General features: G+C 34.4%; 1 protein-coding gene across 6 annotated transcripts in view; it reads left to right on the forward strand.

Moving 5' to 3' along the window:
* The window catches only part of LOC106174852 (myelin regulatory factor), a 41,969-nt gene that overhangs the window by 11,171 nt on the left and 9,761 nt on the right, over nucleotides 1-21,037 (forward strand). For 4 of the 6 annotated variants that reach the window (XM_013556562.2, XM_013556563.2, XM_013556565.3 and 1 more), the window contains exons 2-9: nucleotides 2,758-2,836; nucleotides 10,575-10,784; nucleotides 12,682-12,776; nucleotides 16,589-16,781; nucleotides 18,672-18,808; nucleotides 19,855-20,005; nucleotides 20,223-20,495; nucleotides 20,770-20,977. In XM_013556562.2, the coding sequence (XP_013412016.1) occupies nucleotides 2,758-2,836; nucleotides 10,575-10,784; nucleotides 12,682-12,776; nucleotides 16,589-16,781; nucleotides 18,672-18,808; nucleotides 19,855-20,005; nucleotides 20,223-20,495; nucleotides 20,770-20,977 (1,346 nt within the window). Of the gene's footprint in view, nucleotides 1-2,757; nucleotides 2,837-8,694; nucleotides 8,885-10,574; nucleotides 10,785-12,681; nucleotides 12,777-16,588; nucleotides 16,782-18,671; nucleotides 18,809-19,854; nucleotides 20,006-20,222; nucleotides 20,496-20,769; nucleotides 20,978-21,037 lie in introns of those variants that run through there. The other 2 variants (XM_013556564.3, XM_013556568.3) reach the window with 2 other exon arrangements.

Here is a 21,037-nt window from a genome sequence, read left to right on the forward strand (position 1 = left end):
TTCTTCAGTCGTCCATTTATTAATGTTTATGGATAATATCTGACAGCTCTTCCTCTTCCCTAACTCCCCCTGGGGGAATTTTAATATTCAACTGTATCTCCTCATGCAGACCAGCTCTCTCTCTGTCTTAACTTCTAGATAGTAAAATGACCATGCCATAGTATTGTGCTACCTGCAGAATTTTCCAAGCACTAATATTCAGTTCCATTTAAAGAGAGAGAGAAACTAAAGAGAGAGAAAAACTAAGTATTTGTGGCTGTCAGGAGTAAGTTGATAGGAGACATCAGTAATCGCATGTGAAGGAGGTGATAAACATGGAATGTCCCCAAAATGTATGCTATAAAAGATATGATATTTTTATGTATCTTTTGAGATTGTTATTTATATGTTTATTGTAATGGTTTTATTTAAATAGGTTTATTGTTATGACAGCAGACCTTCCTTATCGTAAAATGTATGTATGGCAATGATCTTAAAGTGATGTCTGTGAACATAAGAAGATGGCAGTCAAAATTTAAGAAGGATCTTAAATAACTAAACCTCCACATCTTTTTATTGACTTTTTTGACATATATTTGTGCCAAGAATTAGCCTAGAGCAAGTTTGCAACTAGTGCTTTCACAGAGAATTTGCAGAATGTCTGGTGCATTATAGCCAGACTATCTGGTCAAGCTGACAACTTAATAGATATCATCAACCAGAATTTGGACACATGTATTTTTCCCCCTAAATGACAACCAGTTTTGTAAGCAAACAGGTCTGCTGTTGAACAAGTGTTGGGACCACCCCCTTTTCTAGCACAATAGTGTTAACGTTCCTGGCTGGTAGACAGGCGAAGAAGGTGTTATATAGAAATATAATTGTCTCAGGGAGTGTCAGGTTGAACCATGATTCTCTTTAAGCCCCTCCCCTGCATTTCTTTCTGTGTTTTACCATATCCATCATCTTTTGTGCTATTTAACAAATTCTATTCACCAAATAAATTTTGTTGAGCAAAAGAAATCGTGACCATATGTAAGATGACACAAAAGTGAATTCCTGTACGTTGGTTCACATAGTGGCAGCCAAAGGCTCGGAGTGACATTCGTGATTGGACTGGATGATTAGATAATGCCTCGTTATTGTTCAACTCTGTGTTACCAATTAAGCAGTCCAAGGCTACTGAATACCTGTAACCAAATATAATATGAGTCTATTACTACCCTAGTATGACAGGAATATGACCCAGGTGAGGCTCTGGGCAATGAAAAAATATATCTGCAAGTATAATGTATATAGTTGTGAGTTAATGGTTACCTAATGTTGGATTCCAACATTCCTGGTCCTGTCATGATTTTACAGCCCTATATATATATATGCTGTTAATTGTGCCCTTGAATGGCAATCATCCGAGGACAGCCAAAATAAGGTATTTGGCACTGAGTGAATTTTGTCATACAAGACTGGAATATCTGTAATAATCAGTTTGAGATGGAGTTAAATATCGGTGATAAGTGCGAAATTCTCTGTAATGGGAATGCAATATAGAAATGACACCAAAACCATGCTGTTTTCATACTGTTGTGCAATAAATTGTAATTTCCACTGAACTTGTGAAAAAACAACCAGAAAAATATTAAAGGATGAATTCTGTCAGCTTGTGTTTATTGTCATACCACAGCACTCGCTAGACTGCCATTATTTCTGACCCAAGAAATTTGGCTTCATTTTATGCTAAGTCAGGAGATGATGGCCATTAATGATCTTAAAAAACATCAGCACAACATACATGTTTGATATGAAGAGCAGTGTGCATCACTTTGTTCATGTATGTATCATCACTGTATGGCCAGTTATACTGCCAATAACTATAAATCATCATGCTGAAATAGATAACCCTAAGGCATATGTGTTTGTTTGTTCTGTTCTGTATATTGATCACGATGTGTATCAACTTTTCACTGATTGCATTAGTTTACTACATCTCATTTATAATAATGAGAATACCTTCTATATAAACCTTAGCTCTACCTTTCCTTTCACTTGACCCCACTCAGCACACGGCGAAGTAGTTTTGAGGTCATTTTCTGTGTGTTATTAGATGTAGATGTCAGATGACAGAGATGTTCATAGTAAATTTTCACTTTAATTTTCATTTTTTTTTAAATTTAGTTTTCATCTTCTTACTTAAATTATATATTTTTTAAAATAAAAATTTGACCTTTTGGCTATCTGCAGGCTAACTGGCCATGGAGCATATCCAAAAGGGTGTTTTGTTGTTTAATTTAAAAAGTTGGGGTAAGATTAACATATCAGTTAAAGAATGATTTACAGTGATGAATCTGTCATTGTGTTAGAATTGATAGCTTGATTGATGTGACATTATTCTGGATGTCACACTGGTGGATATGACCATGCAGTGTGATATGGCAGTGTGGTGGATGTGAGAATGTGGTAGATGTGACAGTGTGGTGGATAAGGCATTATGGTAGATGTGATAGTGTGGTAGATGTGACAGTGTGGTAGATAAGGCATTGTGGTAGATGTGACAGTGTGGTGGATAAGGCATTGTGGTAGATGTGACAGTGTGGTAGATAAGGCATTGTATTGTGGTAGATGTAACAGTGAGGTGGATAATGAGATGTGATACTACTAGGCAAAACACAAATATTGATTAATAGGTGAGATATTTTAATACATGTTATAAAAATAGAAATATGCATTTATTATCGATGCTTAACTAATTATATATGTATTTTATTTTTGTCTACTTTTTAGGGAAGGAGCTGGGAATTGATAATGAAGGCTTAGATTTTTCTCAGCTAGAAGATTTCATCAATGGTGAAAATGCTAATGTGTAAGTATGGTTTACAATCCTTTTCTCCATCTGCCCATTCATCCATTCATTCTAAAATGTGACTGGTTTAAAAAAACATTGTTCAGTGTATGGAAACCAAAACATTGCTGATCTTTAAAAAATGTCCATTAGCGTAAGATATTAAGATATTAAGTGTGATACCAGCATGAAATTAGATTTTCCTCTAAGGCTATAGTTTACGATAATGATAATGTGAAACAGTTTTTGCCTACCTGTACTTTATATGACATGATTATACTTAGTGCGTCTGAGCAGATAGACAGTCAGCACACAATTGTTTAACTTTGCTCCAGCTTTTATTACCATTGACATGACAAAGCAGTATCATGAGTATGAAGTCATTTCTAGCTGTTATATATCAGACCCCTTGAGAAAGTGTGTTGCTTAGTGTTTACACCATATGTATGACCTTTCTTCTTCAGTGACTTTGCGTTAATAAATACCAGTTTGATCCCATCACAAACAAGGACAAAAAAAATGTGTTGCCCCTCTGTTTTCATTACAAAAACAGTTTTTTTGTGCCATGCCAGCCAGATATTCTGGGTGTTTGTGTTTAAACGCAGTAATGTATGGAGGAGTGGAGACCCGAGGAAAATACCATGCAGTCTTTTACAAATTTATATTCTTGTAAACAAATCTACAGGTCATATTATGCGAAAAATGGCAGTCCATACATATTCAATTTAAATGTGACTTTGTCTGCATTGGTATTTGTTAAAGTGGAATAACTGAAAATTTTAACAGATGCTGTTATTTAAAGGTAATAAAGGCAGATAGGGAAGCATTTTTTCCCCTGTGGTTCCGGGACACCAGATGAACATGACCTGTTATATTAAAAGGATTACAATTTGTAACATAATATATGGCATGTGAGGCCATTTGGATTGAGTTATTGTAACTTCCTAGTAAACTAAATACTTCCGAGTCGTGATTGGCGTCAGTGGTAATAGTGTCGTCATGATAACATACAACAAGTGGTTCAAGAAGTATTTTTTTTATAATATGGAATGTTAAAATTTAAGAAAAACATAACTTTATTTTAATTTCTGATGTTCATTTGAACTACAGATATGACTTTTTATTTATTTATTTATTTATTTATTTATTTATTTAGAATGATTTTTGCCATGCTTCCTAAAATATTCCAACAGAATGTAATTAAATTTAATCTTCACAGGAAATGTTTAGTGGTGAAAAACAGATCAAAGTCACCCTGATTAATGTGCACAACACCAACAACTGATCCACTTTGTGACTTGCAATATGAGTACATTTCTCTGGACCTCAGTCAGACAGTGAGTGAATTACTGACTTAAATATGCAAGCTTGCAAGCATTGGAGTTTCAAAAGAACCACCCTTTTGACTGGGAAGAGGTGTACTCTGAATCAAAAATTTGAAGTAGGTTTCTTGATGAAAAGGTCCACTATTTAGAAAAAGGACATCCCCCTGAAATTCCTGGCTACAGGCATTACATGTTCATGTTTTGAGGCTTGATATAAAATGTGGAACAGAAAAGTTCTGGTTAGTTATATAGACAGCATGTAAAGAAAACCTATTTAATCCAGATTGACATACTAGTACGTAATTTTATAAAGACTGACATTTTGAACATTGTAAGTTTGTAAGTTCAGAGATGGCCTCTTTGTTTAGTCTCCCTTCAGATGTATTCTGTCATTCTTTATAGTATCCAAGTGTTTATTTGAAGTGATCATGATCTGTAGGTTGCCTTCAACAGTCCAACAAATTGAAGATTTTCTAAGTAGAGTGATACAAAAACCAAAAATGCAAGCCTCCATGTCATACTCAGAAGTAACACCAATCACCTGCCTGTTATACATAGAAAAGTACCTATTAAAATCATTGTGGTGATTTGTATATCTGTTCTCAGTACAATTATTGCTACCAGTTGTTGAAATCAATGGATTACTACTGAACTCATAAAATAGTATTCTGTTGTAATTGTTTGATATTTCCAAAGGGCCGATAAACCTGGCTGATCTTAAACAAATAGAACTTGGGCAAATTGGTACTGGTATTGCTGTCATGCAATGAGACAGTCATGCAAAGGCTATATTCATAGCACAGGTGAAAGTGCTGACATCTTGTGGTCATGCAAGAAACTGAGGCCTGTCCTGTCACTGTTAATAGGATGAAAAAAAGCAGTATGTAACAGTCTTGTTACTACAGACGTCTGCTGAGAGAAATCGACACAACGGTTGGATGTAAACAGCTTGTTATGCACTGTCTGGATATTTAAGTGCAAAAGATCACATTTACATTTGCAAAAAAATATTGGTTTTCCTTTTAGGGATACAAAGAAGTGGGTTGTACAACCAAAATGAGGCAGGTAGTGCCATGTGAAATTTTGGTCAAGTGCATTGATTTTTATATAAGGAGAACACGCACATATTAGGTTAGCTACCCAGAGTATTGGAAGTACAATGTTTTAGAATCCAGTGGTAAAATCTCAGGACTTTTTGAGGGGGCAGAATGTTTTCAGAGGAATTTTAAGCTTCAATAAAAATAGGGTTAGCAAGACTCTTGGGCCTTGCATGAGACTCCTTAAAATAGATGATTCTGGGCTGGTGATTTTTATTTGGCAGTTTTAGCTGAAGTTAGAGATGAGCACATCTCTATCACTTCATTTTTCAGTCTTGGCGGGCTGTTCTTAGTTCTGCTAGTAGGAGGTGATTACTCATTCTTCTCCCCACCATAGATGATGTTTATTGCATTTAATGGTGAAAATGTAAAGTTTAATAAGTATATTCACTGAATGAGGACATAATTAGCATGTTATTTCTTTTTTAGTTTTCAAAATGTAAGACGTGTGGAATTATAAATGAAAATGTACAAATGAGCAAATTGTACCTACTGCTGGTAATAATAGTCCAGTGTTGTGTTAGGTGAGACAGTGATTGTGTCAGGATGTGAACAGCACATCCACACAATGTGTCCTGCACAATTGTAGCAATGGAGGACTTTATTAAACTGGGAAAACCATTTAGGGCTGCTCCATGTATAGTGATTCTTTACCATTAGAAGAAGATAAATTAATGTTGTGAAATGATATATTGCAGCTTTCCCTTTGTAGCATTAAAGAATTTAATCACTTACTTTGCTGATTATATATGCCAGGCACATCTCTGGCTGATCCAGAATTTTTCTCCAGGTGTTAGTGAGCGATGGAAGGGTTGATTCTTATTTATATTTTAAATTGTGACATTATAGCAAGCCATCTAGTTAACTACCCAAATATATTTTATTATAAGTAGATGTATTAAACTGCAACTCACACTTTCAAGGCTGTCTATATATTTCATATAGAAAATGTTTTAGGGCCAGTTGATTTGACATAGGTTTTAACCATCCAAAAGATATTTTTGTTAAGATATTGGTATTAGCATTTTCATTTTATTTGACTTTGAAATAATTTATGTTTATTTTATTTTCCTTCCAGTATTTATGAATGATAGAATCTCACAGTTGTTGTCTGTAAATTTAAAACTTTGTGAAAGCTGGAGTCCTGTCATTTTAAGATGTTCATTAGACCTTTATATGGTAAAAAATTGAGGAAAAAATTAATTACAATGATAGTTTGAGCATTTTTTATCACCATCATATTGCTCTACCTCCATCTTATGTTACCTGTCAACAATAGTCTATTACCTCAACCAAGAACCCTGTTTACCTGACTGTCATACCAGATATATAAAATAACTTTTAATATTCTACCAGTAGAGGTCAGCAGTGTACAGATATATATTGTTTTACTGGCTGATTAGCATGGCTAGCAGGAAACGCGCGACCATGGTGCCAGGAGACAGCAGCACTAGTTACTCACCTGGAAATATAATCACAGGTGTGCATGTCAGCTACCATTTTAATAGATATTATAGAAAGGGCAGGATACTCCTTGTTATTCTTTTCCTCAACCATTTAGGCACCCTTTAAAGACTAAAAATGGTGGTAAACAATTAAAAATTATATTTTAAAATTGGAAATATTATTTGGGATTTCCTTAAGTTTTAACATAAATTTAAAAAGATCAGACTGTGCTTACTTTAAAGAGTATTTTTTTTTTTTCAATTTCAAAACATCCTAAAAGAGTTCATAAAGAATTTGTTTGGATTTTTTTTACATATTTTTATTACTTTTTTAATCCATTATTTTATATAATTTTTATTTAATGTTTTTTATTAAGTTTACCAAGGAAGAAGATTTTTTTTTTTTTTTTTTTTTTTGTAATGTGTGTTTTTGATTAATTTTGCTGGAGAAGAAGATAAGAAGCTACTTTTCTTTTTTATAAAAAATAAATTATAAATTCATCACTAATTTAAATTTGAATTTTGTCCTATAAAAAGAGATTTGATATTTATGTCTATGATTCTCATTTCTGCTTCTTAAGGACATATATATTAAGACCGAACAACAATTGTTGACACCAATTTTTAACACGCTTGGAATTCAAAGATTTTTCTCAACATACATCTTATTATAAACAGGACAATCGTATATTTCACCCCAACCTATATCTAAGTGACCATCTCAGGCATTCTTGTTTCTTGTCGTTATTAAATTCTCATTTTTGCTAAGATGAAAGCAATGGTTTACTCTTGCTTAATTAAATTGTCTGGCATGGCAATAAGTGTAAATTACCTATTCATAATTTGGTAACACGACTGGTGACTTACCTTAAGGGTGAGCTTGATTTTGTTCTAATCTCAAAACTGTAACAAGCACTGACTGAATAAATTTGAATATCCTAATTCAGTCACTCTCTTGCAGAAAATTATTAAACCTACTCCATTTCTGAACACTATATCATTGTAGATAAAATTCTTCTCGATGGTGAAAATCCTGGTTCCATCCAAGCCATTCTTTCCTCTCTGCCAGGTCAACAATCACAGTACTGACTGTGCCATTCTCCAGCCTTACACTGTGGAACCAAGAAAATAATCAGCCAGTCCGCCACTTATTTTAATTGTTGAATCAGCTTCGTTAAAAAAATATCCTAATCAGTCTTTCTTAGGCCACAGAAATTGTTCACGTAACAAACTAAATTGAGTTGGTTATATGCTGAAAATCAAACCCGCATGGTTGCATTTTGATTCAATTTTTAAATAAATTCAATTCATGAAGAAAGGAAATTTATTATTATTCTGAATAAACAAGCCTTGTTTATTTAAATATTGGGAATTGCACAATTTGAAGTGAATGTAGGAGAAGGTAAAGACTTCATTTGCCAGAGACTCTTAACACTTCTGAAAGAAAATCTTTATTGGCAAATATATCTCTAAATGCCAAAAATATTACATATTGATTTTTTTTTACTACATAATTGATGTTTATTTAATATGTTAACTTTTGTACAATATTTTATATTATAATATCATTTTTCATTGTGTAAACACTGAAAAAAAAAATATTTTGAACAAAAAATAGTCTGTTTTCCTTTCCCAGTGGCTATGAAGTAACCTCATGATAACTCAAAACTCAGAAAAAGTCAAACTTTCTGCTGAAAGTTGAGAAGTCAGCCATAGAGTTGTGGTGTGGGTAGTCTGTGTGTGAAGAGGGCCCAGCCGCAGTGCCATCACCTCTGTAATTAAGGTGTGCTGAACAATGCACTGTGACTAGTGCCAACAGGCCCTGGTATTCAGCCCTTTTGATGACGGCTATTAATTCTATTTCAGCTGTACTTGGTACATATAGGTGCAAAGAAGGGGAGTTAAAGTGGGAGGGTTCACAAGCGGGGAAAGTAAACTTCTTACCCCAGCTAATGACCATTGCCTTGATGAATAGGTATCCATGTTGGTTTAGTGGGAAATAAGCATGCAAAGCCTTAAAGCTAATTATTTTGTCAAGTGGGGCTAGAAACAACATCTTAAAGTGCGCCCCCCTTTTGGGACCCCACTCAGAATTAGCATACAGAATTGAGTGCTCCACAGCACCCTGCTTGTGTCCAATGAATTCCTAATAATATCAGACATCATGATGCAGTTTGATAGGAATATGACTGGTAGATACAGGTAAGCTTTCCAAATGCATGTTTACTCAAAGTAAAGACAAATCTGGTGAAAAGTAAGCTAAGTTTTTCAAGCCCTAGAAGGGATTGGTTATGTATGTCTTTCCTTCCTACCGCCATCTTCCTCCAACAGGTGTCCGTGTGTACCTGGTACCTGTGCTGGTGGTGGCAAGGTGGGATAGACCTGCCGTCTGCTGGAATGTCCATTCTTTACATCGACATCCAGTGCGCACATTTCCCTCATATTACCTCTCTCTCATTAAAATACGTTCTTATTGGAATTGTGAGAGTTTGAAACGCCACCGAATCCCCGTCTGCTGAGTAAGTCAGGTGTTTAGTTGTTTGGTTGGTAGTAATGATTTTTTGTCTCTATCACTGTGTGGGAGAGAATGTTGTATTAGGTATTGATTTTGTAATTAAGAGGTTCTTGTTTAGTAAATGAATTAATATTTATGTAGAATGGAATTCAAAACTTTGATAAAAAGCTTCAAAATAGAAAAGATGGTTGTTGAAAAATACCTCTCATGAAAACACAGTGTTCCTCAATATTTATTTCTGCTTTTTTTTTCTTAATATGAATTTTTTATGAAAACATTGATAATCTTTGAGAATTAATCTTACATGAATTGTAGTTAGAATTGACATATTATAATATATACTTGTCCATGTATTGAGTAAGGTTTCTTGTGCTTTTAGAATAAGCACTTTTAATTTGTAGTCTAAAAAATTAAAATTTAGAAATATGTTATCAATAATTTCAATTATGGATTATAATCCACAATAATCTATGTTTTGCATTTCAAATCAATGATTAAAATAAGTAAATGTTATATTTTTAAACAATACAACGAAATAATATTGACGAGGTGTAAAAAAAGACAAAGGAGGAAAAAGTTTGTGAACTAAACAATAATAGTATTTATAATGTTTATCATGTGAATTCTACCAAAATAAATGTGATGTTATAAGCTTGTGTTTTCAAAACAAAAAATAAAAAATAAAATGATAAAATAGAAAAAAAGGAAAAGGTTATCACCAGTTACAGAATTGTAATATGCAACGTGAGGGTTGCTTGAAAAGTCAGAGTTTTGGCACAAAAATATTTTGATTGTCTGGAAACAATTTCTAATGGCCCTCCACTCTGACATAAATCTGCATGAAAGTCAAATACCATGTGTACTTTTCTAAGATACTGTGTTTGCCTATGTCTCAATCAGCCCTAAGCACCTCAGTCTGTTTACAGACCCATTGATTTTTGCTGTTTGAGTTTTTATAAGTAGAAAAGCCATGACGTATAAATCTGTTAGAAATAGCCAGATGTCGAGGTGCCAGTATCGTCTTGGCACTGTCAAGTTTTCCATAATACAGAATGTATGCCAGTCAGAACTGTGCAAGGCACTACATAATGTGAGACCATAATTGATAATAACTTTACAAATACACATGGTTGTTGGAGTTCCATGAAACAGACCTTTAGTATTAGTTACAGGTGTTAGTAACCAGTCATTTCTCTCGTGAAAGAAACTTGTTTTATTTGCTACATTTGGCATGTTGTTCATTTCAGTTGCATCATAATTTTGAAATATTTATTTTTCATATATTTTTGCATGTCTAGTTTCATTCATCTGCAGAGTAGTTTCACAGGGTTTTTTTTCTTCGTGTTGATTGATGTGATTCACTTCTTTCTTTCACAGTTTGGAAGATGCTATAGGAGTACTGACCAATGCCCATGCAGTAGACCACAGTATGGATCTTAGTAAATCAAACAAACTGCCAGGACATGGTCATCACAGCCAGCACGGTCAGCATGGACAACACAGCCATATTCAGCCTCCTGTCACGTCCATTAATAGCTTCCAGAACACACACAATGGCTTTGACTACAAAAATAATACATATCAACAGTAAGTGGGGCTTTTACTGCTTATAATATGGTTCATATTCCTTTTTCTTTTGCTGGTTCCTTTTTATTCTAAGAAATATTTGGATTGAAGTTACGTTTATATGTTGTGATTTTTTTAAGTGGGGATGAATTGTAATTGATTTGTCACATTTAGAAGTCCTTGAATATTTTATTGACAATAAGAATCCAGAGAACAAATTTTAGATAAAAGGACTGAGTCTACTTAATTGTCTCTTGAAGGACTTGAGAAAAGTTTTTAGACACAGTGAGTTTTTATTTTTAGAAAAAAAGATAAATTCAATAAGATTGAATTTGAAAAAAAAAAGAGCAATCGTTGAAAAAAAAAATCTAGCTCCTGAGTCATAGTTTGCCCCATCTCTGGACACTGTATGGATGTTTGATATCATTTCTTCTTCTGTAATTTAGTTTTAGATAACTAGCAAGTTCATTTCTGTACATTTCAAAGAAAATATTAACACCAGGAACTTAGAGGCTTTTGAAAGTCTAAATTGGGTGAAAATGTCCCAGTCGAATTTTCAAATGTACATATCCTGCTAAGTTACTAGTATTCATATTTCCCAATGGGGCAAACTATGATTTTTTAAAAAACAACATTTTTAGAATATTGTATATTATCAAACAGTGAGGCAGTCCTTTAGCAATTTCCGCAATCTCCTCCTATTTCCATTGTGAAATGAATTTTTGAAAAATATTTGAAAAGTATTTACTACATATTTTTTTATTTCTTCCAAAAAATGTTTTGTTTAATTTGTAACTCTTAATGAAAAAAAAACAAACACTTTTTTGGCTTTTTCATTGTGATTAATGACCATAGAAAGGGAAATGCTACTTAAATTGCTCAGTTTCACCGAATTCAACCGTATGCAAAAACAATGGGTGTACATATCAAAGAGAACCACTTTCAGGCTCGAGATGGTCTAGGAGATAACTTGTTATCATTTCTGCCCTATATATCATGGAGTAAAGCACTGCCCCTACCCAGTAAAATGTATGGTGACAGTCTCTGCAAGTCACAGCTTCACCACGTAGTTAGGAATGAACATGCAAGGCAGGGGCTTGTAGATACTTCTGACAGATAAAGATGTCACAATTGAGGGGTACATTAGTGAAAAGGTTCTGTGGCACTTCTTCATTTTCTGTTTTGCATTCTGACTTCAAATGATAATTTCTCAAAATGCCTTAATTTTTTTTGCAAGATCAGATTGTATTTTTTTATAAAAAAAAATGTAACACTTTTCTGATATTAGTTCCCATTAAAGTAATTATAAGTTTTGATAAATTTTCAAACAATATACGTGCTGTTTTTTTCTCCTAAAATGGCCTGTTTGTTTCAGTAGTTAAAATTCTCTTTTGTCACAAAATGTAAAATTACTCACATGAGATATTTCGATGGACCATCTTCATCAGTTGTTGAGTGACCCAGGTGGACATTGTGTCTCTTAGTTGAGAGTATTTTGTGTTCCCCCCTCCCCCTTTAGTGATGCAGCTATGAGTCATTTTACATGTCCAGGACAGAGTATTGACAGAGACAAAGGCAGATGCACTGTTGATGTCAATAATGTTGTACCACACACTTATGCTGTAGTAAACAATCGCTTAAGAAACTTTAAAAAAAATTTTCATAACATAATATTATTGCCACCCTGTCTTCACATCATTTCCTCTTTTTTTACCTATTTGTACTTTTATTTTCTCGTAAGAATTGTGAAATAGGAGTGAATTGAATGGTTATTACTGGAATCACCATCAGATATTTGTTTGATATTTGTACTACCTTGTTCTACATATGGAAAATATAGATGTATCTAATGTATAGTTTCAGACACAAGTTAAACCAAAGGTCCATACATTTTAATATTTTTCTGTTTATTTTCCAGCACATTACCAGACAGTCCCCCAGACTCGGGTTCAGAGCCGTACTCTCCACCAGGCAGTAACCAGAGCAATGGCTACCCCCACAGACTGGAACCAGGTAAACTGAATGCTTTTCCCTTTTTTATTAAATTTTAATTTTTATTATTACTTATTGTGTTGTTGAGTATTAACTAATGATCTTTTTAGGGAAAGAATGGCAGTAGAAGCTGACTTGTGGTTGCTGTTGTTATTGTTGTTGTCGTTGTTGTCACTACTACTACTGCTGCTTCAACTACTATTACTACTATTACTGATATCATAATTGCATCTTTTATTCATGATTTCTTTATTAGTGGGGGCAGAGTTCCACTAATGTCTTCAGTTTCTGATTACTTTGATTTAGATCATATTTTAGGGGGAGTAGCATGGATGGTTATGAACAACTTTGTAATGTTACTTACACAATCTGTGCTTTAGAAATAAGAACATGTCAGTTATCATAAACCTGTCAGAACAGAATTTCTGTCAGAGATCATCAATAGGTACATAGGGACTGAGTGTTGCAGTTTTGTTTGAAATGGTTTTGATTAGTTCTCCAAATAAAATGGGCAAAGAAGGGGGGAAAAGAGTATCAAACAATCCTCACTTTCTTTAGACTTTAAAACAATTTTTGTATTAAAAAAGTGTTTTCAATGCATTATGCTGTTTTTTAATTCTTTATTGATTTTTGATATGTATATATTTTTTTCATTTACAAACTGTATTTTTATTATATCACAATATAATAGAAGGTAAACAGGATATGACTTATAACATGTTTGTTGAACCTAAGGAATATACCATTTAACACTTTAATGCAGTAAATTATTAACCATGGGGAAATGAATAGAAAACAGACTGACATTTTATGCAGTATGTGAAAGGTTGTGGACATAATGGGAATATTTTGGCACTGCGTGGTACAGGGGGCTCAGGATACCATGGCCGATTACACCGGTCGTGCACACTTAAAGGTACCAGAGCAAAAAGTAATGCAGGTAGTGACCAGACTGCTTTTGTTATTAAATTTTTCTTTCATGTGGGGAAATGAAGGGTAAATGGCAATGGATGGGATATTAGTACCTGGTGAAAGAGTTTAGGGAAAGATAAGGATATTAGTGAAAACAGGGGAACTCATAGTCCTTCAACCTAAGATAATTGGATTTTGGTAAAGGTACACATTTTTTGATGTGTTGCATGTTTCTTTAATTTCCAGTAAGTTAGAAAAGGAAAAGTAAGAAAAGTTATACTTCCTTGGTTAAATATTTTTTAGAATATAATAGAAGAAACAGTTACATTTTGCCTCGAGCAGCACGTATCAGTGCAAATGTTATCAGAGAAAGTAGAAATGTTTCTGTGTTATTGTGAAAACAGAATTCTACCTTGGAGCTATATAACTGTACTTGCTTATTGTTTGAAAACTGCCACAACTCCAGTAGATGATGATAAGAAGTGAATATTTCAAAACATCACAGGTTGTTGTGATGCACTTTCAAGATAACATACCTCTTTCAAAAGTAGGCAGTTTTTTTTTCTTGCAAATGAAATGAAAAAAGAGAAAAGAGATTGACAGGCCTGATAAGTTACCCCTTACAGACACAGGAGCTCGGATTTTAGGACAGATCTACTTTAAAAAAAAAAATGACAAAATTGATATTTCTAAGGGTTCACCTTGAATTACTAGGTTTATTGAGAAAGGATAAAATGTTAACTGCACGGGTAATATGTCATGTTAGCCAGTTTAACAAGGAAACCTCCACCTCTTATTGTTATTTGTGCTGAACAGTTTTGCAGTAATTTGCTTTGATGATATAATGATAATAATTTTGATGATGATTTTAATAATAATAATAATAATAATAATAATAGTCAAGCATGAGCAATTCCTTAACTGCACAAAGTTTCATGAGGTATTTTTGTGAATATAGACATATATTATGTCTATACAGCATTTTCTGCTGTGTCAGTGCAGCTTTCTTTCTAGTATATCTATACATTTGTAAAACAGTGATACAATTTTTCAATCTGTGCATCCATAGCTTCAGTGAAGGGGCATAGTCAACATAGGAGAGAAATGGTTCACATCAAAGTGTGTACTGAAGGAGACACATTCTGTTTCACACTCATCAACACTTCATTCTATTGTTTGCTCAATTAACATCCATTTAATTACTTCACTGAGAAGCCTCAAGTTAAAATCTCTGGAAATCTCTCCAAGGCCTGGTTCTCACCTTGCCCTGATGCAGCGTACCTGTGTTTTAGCCAGGGGAGATATATTATGCACTGGTTGCTTTTGCCATGTTCAGGCCCAGGCGGTACCACGGACTGAGCGTTACCCATTAAACTCATAATACAAGAAATTGCATCTGTCGTGTAATCTGCGCTGGAGCTATATGTGCATGGTAGATCGGTCATATTCCTGCGGGATAAACTACACGACAGGCTACTCAATACTAATACTACTACATCTACTACTGTTACCACGTCTTTACTATAAACGCTGCTTCTATGAATGTAAGGTTAACAGATACGGGTTGCTGGGAGCTAAAAACTTGGGATAAACAAAACTGAGGATTCCATTACATTTTTATTCAGTGGAGATATGCTGCAGAATTTTAATAACATGGAAAGCAGGTGTAAAAGTGTGGCAGATAGTGAACAGTAGGAATTAGTCAACCATAAAAGACATCTGGATGTATTTTGTTTTTCCTACATTTGGGTGGATGCATTTAAGGAATGGTATTAGATGAAGATTTTGAACTTTTTTCAGTCACTGGAATCTTCTTAGAGGAGTGATAAAAAGTGATAAAAAGTAAATTCAGGTTCCCAGCTATAAACTCCTGCGAGATGTCACATCCCAGAAGGCTTGAGTGACCCACGGCAATTTGATTGGCTAAAATTGAAGTATTAATTTTATGGGAATAGTAATTCCTTAACACAAAGAGCCATAGATTGTCAAGAGGATAATTATTTCTCATTTTTTTGTTTGGAAAAATTGCTTTCACGTGTCCATCAGCCATGCTGTCATGATGTTCGCTCCCCTCTCACTGGCTGTTAGACCTGGCTTGGGTAATTTACACTTTGAATTCCTTCTTTTTATATTTTATTATGAGTCATTAATGGGGGGTTTTTTTTCAGTTTTTTTTTTCAAGAGCATAGTTGTAAAAACATGTTATGCTGTCCAGAGCTGCAAGCTTCTTTTGTATATGTAGTGCTTCTATAGTAATTAAGCTAAGTGATAGTGTGAATTGGCTTTAGAAAAACTCATTGTTATTTTGTATTTTTGTGATTTTTTAAAACTTTTTGCATCAAGGTAATCATTGATGAACTGTTCATGCTTGAGGTCGGCAGTAGAACCAGTTTGTATTACAAGGCTGATTTATAGTTTTGCTTACTCCTGTGCACTCAGCATTGTCTCAAATAATGAGGATGGGCTGATGATTATCTAGGAGGTTATGAAGAATCCATTAGGCAAATTGATTCCTATTTTATTGGGTATAATCTTGTTGTGTGTATGTCTGGGTTGCTCAAACAAGGGTGAGGTCAGGTTGTAGTAGCCCTCTTTTGACAGGTGTGGAAATTGCAGACTTTCATTCAAAATATTAGAATCTCCTAGTTCAAGCAAAGGATGTATAAGTGGTTAACACTTTTGAAGATGGAGAAGTGGAGTAGAAAATTCAGGAGATGAATTATGGGCAGCATACACATCTTTGTGATTTTAACGTTTGATATCCTCAGATGAACTTCAGTGATAAATCTGAGATTAAGCTTTCAAGATTAAGCTTTCATCTTAATTTAAATTTTTCATCCAAAAGCTCTGGATGGTATGAAGGCTGGGAGGTGTTTGTGCTTGGTTTGCAAAGTTATAGTTCATTGTGTTTTGTCTTCCAGATTCCAAGGTCAGCATTGTCAGTGGTATGACCAGTATCCCTCCCCCCATCTACTGCCCTCCCCACCCCCCAGTGGACCACAGTAAGCCGTACCAGGGGTATCATGAACCCCCCAAGTTGAACCACCTGCCACCACAGCACCCTGCAACCATGGCGCAGATCAACCTACAGTCTCTGCCGCCACACTATTCAAGGTAAGATGAGTTTTCTCTATGATTTTCAAGATGATTTTTTTTTTTGTGGGGGGTGGGGATCACTAATTCAAATTTTTTATATTATTTTTTTGTGTTTGTTTTTTGTTGTATATGTAACATTCCACTTTTTCTGCATGATCATTTCACATGATCCAATTCCTTGTGACACAAGTCAAGGGTAAGAGCCTATGTGACTGTTTTTGTGGTACTTCTGATATATAGCTGGTAGCTTCTATACTGGCATTTTAATAGGGAATTTTGGTGAACATTAGTTTTGATCAGATAACAATAAATTAGACAAAACGTTCTAAGATGAGCCATAAAAGCAGAAATTAAAAATTCAGGCAAGTTCAGTGAGAGATTTTGATGTAGCTGGTGTAACTCCCAACTTCAGGCACTATGAGTAATCTGGTCAGAATGTTCCGGATGATTTGTGAAGTCTGCCATACATTGTGACTCTGAGGTAGTGGAACTCTTGGCAGTGTATTGTGTATTAGATAGATAATACATTACTGTGGCCTTGGAGATGACTGCACCAACAACCACATCACCATTTTACTACTCCTACCGCCACTTTGGGAAAAGTCGTCGGTCCTTTCATCTTCTTTTTTTTCTCTTTAACAGGTGTTAGAGTATGTAAACATGGATGACTATAACCAGTTTGTTTTAAAACTTGTAGGGACTATCCAAAGAAATTGGTGTAAATCAAACGACATTTAGATTTTTTTTTTTTTTCTTAAAAATTTTGGTCCCTTGTTTCATACTTTTTTTTTGTAAGTACTAAAATAGTTTGTAGTTAAGCATTGTTATATCTTACCTGTTATACATGTGGTAATTACCATTTATATAATAGTTATCTAATAGTTAACCAAATTTAAAAGGTAATGCATTACCATCATATCCTTATAGGCACTATTAACCTGAATGCATCAGTTCTTTTCCCTCATGTATGCATTGGAAATTCACCTAAGTATAGTCATTACAGTGTTCTAGAATACCACGGAGCCTACTCAGAGAACATTAGTTGAACCTAGGGGAGGGTGCTTATGTAACAAAACCTCAGATTACAACTGGTAATAGTAATAAGAAATTATCCTCTTGCGATTAACAAAATCTCAACTGACATTTCATTTTGTTGGAGAAGTTGTATTCTTAATGTGAATACCTGTAATTCTGAGGCATTAAACTGGAGTTTTTCGTCCCAGAAGTCATGCCACAAGATGCCTTTTAATGAGTTCTTAGTTTTAGTCCAGGTCATTATAGTAAAACTTTATTAGATATTAATTACCATTATGAGAAATGCATAACGCCTTTTTAGAGGCCAGAGGCAAATTTCATTCAGCTGGTAATGTTAGTAAGTAGAAAGCTATCCTTCACTACTATTGATCTAAAGCGGTCTATGTTGTCTCGGTGTCAGGCAGTAAGTTACACCTACAGCCAGTGAAATTACTCCACCACCATTAAAGCCATATCAAATGTAATTGAAAGCTATGTGAAGAATTATTTCACTTTCTCAATTCCTTAGAAGAGATGAACTCTCATATTTAGCTGGAGGTAGTACATGATGATGAACAGAACATTGTGCAGCTTTCTTGAATTTGGTGTAACATCATGTGCCAAAGTAACATGAGTTGTGGTGTTTTGTGAAGATGCATAATAATTGTAGCAAGAACTAATGTCATGATATGATGTGCGGTGGTGTTTTAGCTTCCTTAAGGATTTATTTGGTTCTAAAGGAATATTTATTACTGTTTGTGAACAGGTGCCTGATGTTTTTGGTTGTGATTCTGTTTAAGCAATGCATATTAGCCGTAACTTCTCTTAGAATAAAGTGATTAGAGGTTCAAGTAACAAGTTTTTGTATTGACAAACTTTTTTTAAAAATTTTAGTATGAATAATATCACTGGCAACCATGGCAACAAGAAGAGGAAATTTTCCGACTCTCCTAACGGGACTGTAAATGGTAATATGCTGCAGCAAATGGGGGGCTACAATAGCATGGTCAATAACATCAAGCAGGAACCAGGTGAGTGAAAGTGAAAGACGTCTGCTCGCTACTTATTACTGTGCTGTTTATGTGGTAATGGAGCTTTTGCTAGTGTTGGCTACCTGTTTTCATTTTGTCTCAAATCTCCCCATTGTCTGCCCTGTTGTCACGTATTATTGACCCAGTTAACCTAAATTGTGAGATGTTGCATAACTCCTGCCACACATGGAACCAACTTTGTTTTTAATAGTGTTATACATGAACCAAATGTTGTTTGTAGCAATATGTGACCTTGTTTAAAATTTTTTATGGTGATCTTATGGATAATTATTGATTGACACCTTATTTTTCATTATTTTACTTTATACCTAGTTTTCTCTTAACAGTATTTTGAATTCATATCATTTATTAACAAGTGAATTTTAGTCCATATTATAATTTTGAAACCCAACAGACATCATAAAATAGCAATTTATTTTTGCTTTTGGGTAAGCGTTTGTTAGCTGTACTTACACCTGATTGGTCATTTAGTCATAAAAATGTCATAAAAACTTTCACCATAAAGTGTATCGCCTCCAGGCACATGCGCTATCCACACAGATATCCCAGTTTAATTTCCATTGTTCAGTCCAATTTTATATTCAATGGCAGTGATGTCACTGCTTAAAAGTAATTAATTTTTAATGGCTGAAAAGAGTTTTTAGCTTATCATGTGAGTCTGTGCTGTTTTCATTTTCATTCAAGTAAATCTTACTCTTTTGGGGAATGTTTATCCATGTTTATGCTTGATTTATGTTGGAATCTCAAATGGAATGGAATTATTTAACTTTTTTATTGATGTTGCATTGTCTCTAACTTGAAGTTTTAGTATTTCACCTACTTCAGAAAAGGTCTTCACCACATTACTTTGCTTAATATGATAATGCTTATGTATTCTTCTTCGTATAAATATATACTGATACTAGAGCAGTATTTGGTGCTTAGATTGAGAGAGATAGCAGTAAGTGAAGATGGACTTCTATTCAGAGAAGCAGTAAAAAGATATTTGATCATTAAAAATTAATGAATTTGACTTTGAATTTTAGGTGTCTTACCAGATTGTGAAGAAGATTTCACACAGGACTTCTCTTATGACAACCCCAATATGTATTTAGATGGCACATACCAAGTCATTAAATGGCAGGCATTTCAACCCACAAAATGGGTGGTACTCCTGGAAGACAATTTCAGAGAATTGTGAGTATTTTAAATCCTTCATTGTTCTTAAAGTTTCATTTAGGCACACCTATGAGATTTTCTTTTCTTCTCTTTGGTGCCTTTCTTCATTGTTTGAAAAGATTAGCGAAAATGCCTTATTTGTTTCCTTGTGAATCTTCTTTGGTATGGTCATTCATAAGGTCAACTGGAATATTTAGTATTCACAGCTGTGTTAAATACTATGTTTGGCTTCCAGACCCACGCCCAGCTACAGAGTAGATGCAGACAAAGGGTTCAACTTCGCTGTTCCTGATGATGCTTTTGTGTGTCAGAAGAAAAACCACTTTCAAGTCACGGTCCATGTGGGAGTCTCAGGGAAACCTGCCTACGTGAGAACTCCTGAAGGGACAAAGAAAATTGATAACTTTCAAATACATTTCCATGGCATCAAAATGGAGTCAGTTTCACAGGTCATCAAAGTGGAGCAGTCACAGTCAGACAGGAGTAAAAAGCCTTTCAACCCAGTAAAGTGAGTAGTACAAATTAGATTTATTTAAAATTATTTATGTAGACAATTTAATTTCATACTGTTATATGTCTAAGTAAGTTGTGTGCTGGCAGTTATATGAAGGAGACTTCTTATGTTACATGTGAATGCAGTGAATATGTTTTTAGAGTTTTTTCGAAGAATGTTGAGGTCAGAGTATAAAGCATGGGATCACAGTGAAACAGATATAATTAAGCCATATTAGTAATACTCAGTCTTAATCACCCAAATAACTCTTTTTCTGTCCACATTTCAGAGTTGAATTGGCACCAGACCAGGTCACCAAGGTAACAGTGGGTAGGCTTCATTTCAGTGAAACTACAAATAATAATATGAGAAAGAAAGGCAAGCCTAACCCAGACCAAAGATATTTTATGCTGGTCGTGGCGTTGAACGCTCATTGCGGTGACCAGAGCTACATGGTAGCAGCACATGTCTCGGAAAGAATAATCGTCAGGGTGAGTGTAAGTCAGTTTATCTGTAGGGTGCTCTAGAAGTTCATTAATCTTTACCTGGCTACTGGA

The sequence above is a fragment of the Lingula anatina genome, chromosome 1 (assembly GCF_051362555.1).
Source record: "Lingula anatina isolate TDL-2025a chromosome 1, LinAna3.0, whole genome shotgun sequence".
NCBI lineage: Eukaryota > Metazoa > Brachiopoda > Lingulata > Lingulida > Lingulidae > Lingula > Lingula anatina.